Source organism: Pistacia vera, unplaced genomic scaffold, assembly GCF_008641045.1.
Source record: "Pistacia vera cultivar Batoury unplaced genomic scaffold, PisVer_v2 Contig503, whole genome shotgun sequence".
Lineage (NCBI taxonomy): Eukaryota > Viridiplantae > Streptophyta > Magnoliopsida > Sapindales > Anacardiaceae > Pistacia > Pistacia vera.
Window position 1 is genome coordinate 1,816,453 of NW_022196339.1, and position 8,033 is coordinate 1,824,485.

At 34.2% G+C, this 8,033-nt stretch overlaps 1 protein-coding gene across 3 annotated transcripts; it reads right to left on the reverse strand.

Moving 5' to 3' along the window:
* Nucleotides 1-602: 602 nt before the first annotated feature.
* Nucleotides 603-7,607, reverse strand: LOC116105671 (serine/threonine-protein kinase Nek6-like). 3 transcript variants are annotated; one of them, XM_031392085.1, is made up of 14 exons: nucleotides 7,552-7,607; nucleotides 7,130-7,254; nucleotides 6,707-6,773; nucleotides 4,235-4,300; nucleotides 4,042-4,088; nucleotides 3,426-3,471; nucleotides 3,250-3,330; nucleotides 3,123-3,165; nucleotides 2,983-3,032; nucleotides 2,599-2,680; nucleotides 2,464-2,513; nucleotides 2,273-2,346; nucleotides 2,058-2,109; nucleotides 603-1,973 (listed from the first exon to the last, which is right to left on the reverse strand). In XM_031392085.1, exons 2-14 carry the CDS (start codon nucleotides 7,246-7,248, stop codon nucleotides 798-800), a joined length of 1,953 nt encoding a protein of 650 aa, XP_031247945.1. In that variant the 5' UTR covers nucleotides 7,249-7,254; nucleotides 7,552-7,607; the 3' UTR covers nucleotides 603-797. The 3 variants fall into 3 exon arrangements, with proteins under 3 accessions (XP_031247945.1, XP_031247944.1, XP_031247946.1); XM_031392084.1 differs by lacking the exon at nucleotides 7,552-7,607 and adding an exon at nucleotides 7,362-7,506; XM_031392086.1 differs by lacking the exons at nucleotides 6,707-6,773; nucleotides 7,130-7,254; nucleotides 7,552-7,607 and adding an exon at nucleotides 4,843-4,878.
* Nucleotides 7,608-8,033: the final 426 nt, after the last annotated feature.

Sequence of the window (8,033 nt, forward strand, 5' to 3'; positions counted from 1 at the left end):
CTGCCACCATCAGCTGCGTCTTGGCCACCACCCCAGTCACAGATGGGGTGGCCACCGGTGGAGTGGCAACAAGCTCCCCATCTATGGCCCCAGGCCCAGCTGCCACTACTGGGGCGGCATCAGGCCCAGCCAGCAGTGGGGCAGCCCAAACATTGCAGGTTCTTGGATCCTTTGTTGGGACATCCCTTTTGTCTTTCTTGACTTTCTTCTTGCGGTATTAATTAAACTCTACCAATATGAAGATGGAACAAAGAATTAAATTGCCGTTGCAATAGAAGCCACAGGAGAAAGATGGATAGATTGCTGATTGACATTAGAGAGGATGCAGGTCTCTGTGTCTTCCAACTTTGTTTCATTATTAGTTTGGCATATATATTGGATTTTATAATTCCTTCGTTATAGTTGCAATAAGATTCTAATATTTTTATTCCTTAAATCATTATCTAGATCTGCACATCCCTTCTGATGATCCTCTAATTATTTAAACAAATAAATATGAAATTATTTATTTAATTTAATTACAAGGATTTTAATTGTTGGGTACAATCATGCATATGAATTGAATAGTGAGAGAGCTTCACCAGTGGAAATAAACAAGGTAATAGTGATAAATAACCAAAATCAAGTTTATTTCCCATGAAAGCCTCAACGATCTGCAAATTTTGTTTGTTTTTGTTCTTTTACTTCAATCTTCTAATATACAATCAAACACCACTCAGGAAGAAATGCATTTACGTCAAAACATTTAACTTCTTTCTCACAAAAATGAATAAATTAATGGCAATACTTCTTGAAAATTAGGTTCCACCATTAAACTTTTGAGCAGACATGAGGCTTTTTGTCAACCAAATTGCTGTTTCTCTTGATGAGACAGCTTCTTCACCAAATGGTTTTAGCACACCAGCAAGCTCTTCAAGTTTTTCCTGCTTAAGTAGCCTTGCGCATAGTTCTAGAAGAGATTCTAAAGCATCAGCTCTTTGTTGCCCTGGATTCTCCCATTCACTCCTGCTTTCATCGCCGCATATCCCCGTAAGAGTACTTAGTAATGAGATGTCGCTTGGTGTCAGATTAACGCCATTGCCACCATCTTCTGCTGCTTGTATGAAGGAACTAATTTTATCTGCTTTTGCTTTAAAATCATCTTTACAAGGAAGTACCTCGTTGCTCTCAGACAAGTAGTCCACATGAGAATCTCCGGTATGTCCATTTTGGCTTTTTATCTTTGGTAAACAGCTTTCACGTGGTACATCAGGTTCATATACTGCCGATGATGAGCTTTTATCATCAGGGGATTCAGTGTTGTCATTGCAGCCTTGGCTGGGCATCATCAACTTCTCGCTATCCTCTGTCGCAGAATGCACTGCCTCTATTTCAGGTTCTTCTGCTGGAACTTTATTGCAAACTGGTTCTTGATCTTCTGTTCTCACAGTCTTGACACCAACTTCTTGTGAGTGCTGAAAATGTGCAGCAGTAGCAGCAGGTTCTTCCTGTACTGCATGCCTAGAATTTCGAGTGCTCTCTGAAGTTACCTCAATGGCAGTGCTGTCCTTTTGAGGCGTGCCATTAGAGTTAGCTAGCTTGTCTCCATTGCAAACAATTATTTCAGTTTCTGTGGACCTGTCTTTAGAATTAGTGACAGAGCTAGATATTTCCAATTCCAATGTATAGCTAGTAGGATCAACTTTCTTGGTTTCAAGGTTGTCTTCCGTACTAGTTGTGGAAGTTGGGTTGTTGTGTGGTAAACTGTTTGGCTGTCCATGAATAGTTTTCTCAAAAGTCTTTTCCAACTGGTTTGGTGCTATCGCCTCTCTGTCCACCTTGTCTCTGCCACTACTTTGTTTGCTAGATGGCGATTTTCTTGGTGTTTTCTCCCTCACATTGTTTGTGGGCTTTATTGGAAGATAAACAGAAGCTGGGTTTCGGCACCTAAGGAGATACGGCTGCAAATGTGGATGCCTTAACAGTTCTGAAGACTAAAATTTCAAAATGTGTAGGTATTAGTATTGATCATAGCATTTACATTAACCATAGATGAGCTTGGGGTCACTAAAACTCACTGTTGGTCTGTGTTCTGGGTTCTTCCTTAGCATGCTTTTAATAATTTGTTTCCTGTGACAATAAATCATCCTCCCATTAGATACATTTATTTAGATTGAAAATGATTTATTTAACAGAGGTATGAGAACCAAACATATTATACATGCATTAAATGCATTTAAGTGGTCATTGAGAAACGGCTAATATATGCTATAGGGCTGGAGAAGATACTTACAGTGTGGAGGAATACACAATTGGGAGCGGAGAAATGGAGGATCTGTTTATTTTGTTGATGAGTCCAGCCATATCCTGTTGACTCAAGACAAAAGTATTTTATTACAAAATCTTAAAAAATCAACTTATAGACATTTTTACCGATAGCTGAATGACATTGATGTTTTACATATATCGCAAGCTAAAACTTACAGGCGCTCTAAATGCTGGTTGGTGTGCAGCAATTTCAAACATACAGCAACCTGTAACAACATATAGATACTAATTTTAGTAAAGACCATATATATGATTTTGGTATTTTCAAAACAAAATTTCTGGATTTCTTACCAAGCGACCATATATCAGACTTATAGCCATAAGGTATATCTGCTAGGAGCTCAGGGCACATGTAGTTGGGAGTGCCAACAACCTATGCATGATACAAAAAGACAATGAACATAAACAATCTGAATAACCAAAAGTTAGTAATATACTTAAACAAACTCTTTAAAAAATTATAACCAAAATCTATTCAGGTCTGCATAATATGTACTAGTATTCAGTGTTATTTTACAAAGAGCAGCTGTTCAGAGAATTTCTACCACATTATCCTGTTGTGACTAAAAGCATGATTAACTAGGAAAAATCAGAGTGCTAGAGCATTTAACGATGGTTACATCAAGGTCTCGAAAAAAGTGATATTATTGCATTAGAGAAAAGTATGGATCATACTGAGGAAGCAAGGTCTTCTGTGTTGAGTAGTTTTGCAAGTCCGAAATCACCTGTATAGTTCATACAAGACATACAATTATTAGAACCTGGAAGCCGAATCTGATGCAGAAACAAAATCTTTACTCTGTATTCCTTCATACCTAGACGGATGTCATTCTCCTTTGTAAGGAATATGTTGGAACACTGAAATTGAACAAGGTTACATCAAAAATATTAAATATGTTATTCATAAATTCTTTTAAATTCAAAGGATGGATAAAGTTATACCTTAAGATCTCTGTGGAGGACACGGTTGGAGTGTAGGTAGTCTACAGCTAGCAACAATTGGGTTAGCCATTTACAGATTTTCTGGGAAGCAAAAGCAAAAATAATTCACTGTGAGTGAACGTCAACTCATCTATGTGCAGATATGTGACCGGTTTTAATTGAATCTTAAGGATTACCTCCTCTGAGAAGAATGTTCCTCTGGCCTTCTTTATTATCTCAGCCCTAAGTTAGAAGAAAAAATGTTCTTTCTCATTCAATCATCTAAAGAAATAAATAAATACACTACACTTTGCATCTTATTACGGTAAAATCTCTAGCTAAAATATTTTTCTTGGTAACAGTATGGGAAGAGAAACTTGTGTTCTTATCTAATGTTGTTTGATAGAATGTAAAATTGAAGATAAGTAGGTATAATTGCTGTGAGGTGTACAGGTGAAATAATCATGTCGCCAGTAGATATCCACTGTTAAGAAGGTTCCCACTTCATACAAAAAGAGGATGATGAATTTAGATATATTCCTTGAGCACTCTCCTATCACTGGGTCAGGGCTCATGTGACAAATAAAAGGGAGGTGAGCGATAAGCAAGATGTTTAATGCTATGCCACGTCATGTTTAGTGTTAACGCAAAGATTGACATTCCATTCAAATTCCCTGTACAAAATGACTAATATACTCATGGCAGAAACTGTCTTTTTATCAGTAAGATTGATTCCAAGGATCCATATCGACTCCAGCATAACACATTTTTAAAATGAACTAATGACAAAATGGTATAAAGGTAGTAACTTACATGTCTCCTCCTTCGCAGTAGCCAGTCACAATACAGACACAGTTTCCCTACGAAACATTGGAGAGACACAAAACATTTTAGTATAAAGTTAACAATAGTTTTTATAGAATCAACTTTTTTCTTTTTTAATTTATTGTAAAGCCATTTTGAAATGCTTGAATTCTTTGTTGATCTGAATATACAACATATTTACCTTGTCTACCCATGCATCTTTGTAGTCCACAATATATGGGTTATCCAATTTGGAAATCAAATCCATCTGCAGGACACAAGGACATGAACAATCTCCGACATGAGTTAAGACATATTTTGAGGGAATAATACTTCTGCTAGAAACTTGAACATTAGAAACCATTTATCCTTCCATGCCAGGAAGGTCCTCCACAGAACATATCTTCTTTAAAAATTAAATTGAAAAAAAAAAAAAAAAANGTCCACAATATATGGGTTATCCAATTTGGAAATCAAATCCATCTGCAGGACACAAGGACATGAACAATCTCCGACATGAGTTAAGACATATTTTGAGGGAATAATACTTCTGCTAGAAACTTGAACATTAGAAACCATTTATCCTTCCATGCCAGGAAGGTCCTCCACAGAACATATCTTCTTTAAAAATTAAATTGAAAAAAAAAAAAAAAAAAATTGAATAAAATCATATCAGTACCGTGATATTTTTAGAGTAGTAGGAGCAAAGATGTTTAGATTATCCGACACTTTTTCCTTTTCCCAGAAGGTTAATAAGTCAAATAAAAAGATGGAAAGGATTTAAAAGTATTTAATAACTATAAGTTTTACCATGAACCAGTTGCAGTTCATTTCATTTTGCATAGAACATCATGCCTTTTTTTGGTGTTCTACACAGATCACAAGTAAAACAAAAAGCATAATGCAAGATGCAATTCTAGTAAGAACTTAAAAGACAATAGCTATCAATTGGCATAAGAAGAAATAACAGCAGAAGCAGTGAGGAATTAATGAAATAATAAATACAGTAACCATTTTGCAAGATAGAGATAAGCAACCTGGGGTTGTCAGGTGACCAGATGTGTGTTTTTCGAACATCATGTAGGACAACCAGGACTTTTAACTTTATCAGATCTCTTTAAGCCTAGATGAGGATTTTCTAAGAAATACACTTCAAAACCTGTTTGGAAACTTTTTGCATAACAGTTTTTACAATGGAAATGAGAAAAATACTTTTTATTTTCAAAATCTAAGAATTAGTTTGGTATTTGAAAAAAATCTTTTGAGTCAAATAAGTTGTCTACTAAACCACATATTCTGGAATTGCTCCATGTATCATCTGAATAAGCTCCAAGTGAACAATTCAAAATTTTAGAGAGATTTTCAGAAATGCAGACTATTGAGTAAAAATGGTAACTGGATAAACTGATTCAGTATTTTACAAATACTCTGAAAATATCCCTAGGATGTTTCAAATTTTACATTGATTTCAAAAAGTTGTATTCTATGTGTTTTAAAAATTGTTTCTCATATATAACAATAAAAGAGAATAACAGTATTGTAAAAGGATACTGATTACTGAAAACACCATGCCTATAATAATCTAAAATAGAAAATAAAGAGAAGATCTTCCTACTTTTCCAGAAGCTTCAAAATATACTCCACTTTTATGGAAAGTTTTTTCAAACAACCGCTTCTCTCTCTCTCTCTCTACTTAATCCATAATTAACTTTTAGATATGATTATAAAGAAAAGCTAAGTGGAATGGACATACCACGTTATAATACTTAAGTGGTAAATCCATTTTCAAAAAGCACTCTTTCAATTGTCTGATACCACTGGTATACTTGATAATTTCTAAAAACAGATATAGAACTAAAAATGATTCATTATGCAAGCATACCGCCTAAGCATGAAGCCGTATACTTGCCCCCTGCAGACTTTTTTCACATTCTCAAGAGTAGCTTTTAGAATTTGATAAAAACGTAGCAATGTTTCATCATGCAGATATACCATCTAAGCATAAGAACATGGTATGTTTGTTCCCTGAAAAAAGTCTCTCGGATTCTGGATTCTCAACTACTACAACTTCTACTCTCTCTCCTTTCTCTGCATCTAATTTTTCTACATAATCAACCCTTTCTTACTCTCTTGCCACTTAACCAGTCATGAACTTCTTAGATATGAATCATCAGGAAAGTGTTCGATAGGAGACCATAACATATTATTATAATTAAATGGCATGTCCATCCAATAAAACAGAGTTAAGGTAAATTAATTTTCAAAACCACACTTTTTTATCATACTTAGAAATAGATATAGACCTAGCTTGTTTCATTAGACCGGAGTACAACTTAAGCGTAATGACATTGTATGCACATTCTATTGGAAACATTTCCAACTCTCAACTATCACAAATTATAATCTCTCTTTTTCTCCACTTCTATTTATATTTATTTTTGGTTTGGCCTTTTCTTTCCACTTCACATACTAGTTTTGAAGGTAATTATCACCTTATTTAAATTGAACATATTTGATAAAAGGACTCACAATATATGAAAAGAAAGACAAAAGCAACATGGGTAAACACTAAACTCTTTAATATAGCTTAATATGAATGGAAATTGCTTCAACAGTCAACAAAAACATTAAAATAAAGTAACAAAATTGAATGAAAGAATTCAAAGAAAGTGACCTCTTGATGTGCTGTACGCTTGAATTTCTCAGTCTGCTTGGCCAAGCGAATTTTCTTCAGTACATACCTAACATAATAAGAAAATTAACAACCACACACTTCGTAAACTAAAGTCAATCATCACTACCAGACAGCCAATCGTGCCGACACTAACTTCAATCAACATCAACTCATGTTTTTCATAAAACACTTCTGTTTCGATTGGAAAAATGTTGCACAAAACAAACGCCTTCAGTCTTGCCTTTATCTTCTAATGATAGATACCATATGCATAAAATTACAAGTAAAATTAAATTATTTTTACACCAACCCACTAATTTTTGTCCTTCAAAATGTAATCTCCCAAGAATTTTATTTCACTATTCATTTGAATTCTTCAATGATTTTGATGATAAGAAGATCAAAATAAAGAAAATTACTTACTTTTTTCTCTCAATTTTGTGCAGAATAAGAAAAGCTGCCCCAAATGCTCCTCTTCCAATCTGTTCAATCACTTCATAATCTTCAAGCTTGGACTTCATATCGCCATTTTCAGTTTCCATGAGGACCTTCAAAAGCCAAAACACATAAAAATACTATAAACCCACTTGCAGAAGTCGATAAAATTAGTAATACAAACTGAATTTAAAGAAATAGAAGTGAGAGAAATAAGTACTAATATCTGGCTCTTGAGAATGTTGAAGTTGCAAAAAACTAAGAAAATGTTATAGTTACAGAGACATAAAGTAGAGTAAAGTGAGAGAAATAAGTACTAATTATGGCTTTAGAAATTTAGAGAACAAGTTGAGAGAGAAAGATAAAGGCAATATAGCACTAATAAGATAATTAGGAAGATGATGACTTACCAAAAAGAATAAGAGAGAGAAGGACAAGTGAAGTAAAGCAACAAAAGCACAGCATATATATATATATATATATATATAATACGTAATTGGTAAGTTGATTATCCAACAAAACCAAAAACAAAGAGAAAGTGAATATGGTGACAGGCATTGAAGACCAAAGAGAGAAAAAGATTAAAACTTCGCTTGCATTTACAGATTCATAAGAAAACAACATTCATTCCATAACCAAGATTTTAATTGAATGGAATGTAGTTGTGAAGTCAGCTTCTTTACAAAACTTAAAAAGCAATGAATAAAAATCTCATCTTGGAATTGGCCTATTAGCAAGCTAGAATCTTCCTTAGTTAACATCACACAAAGTTTGAAGCTTTTTTTTATTAAATTTAAATTTATTTTTTGAGTTGTGGTTGGCCAGCAATGGGTGGTTGTTGGCTTAAGGATCATGATTAATAGCTTAAACTTTTCTTTTATTACCAAAAAGA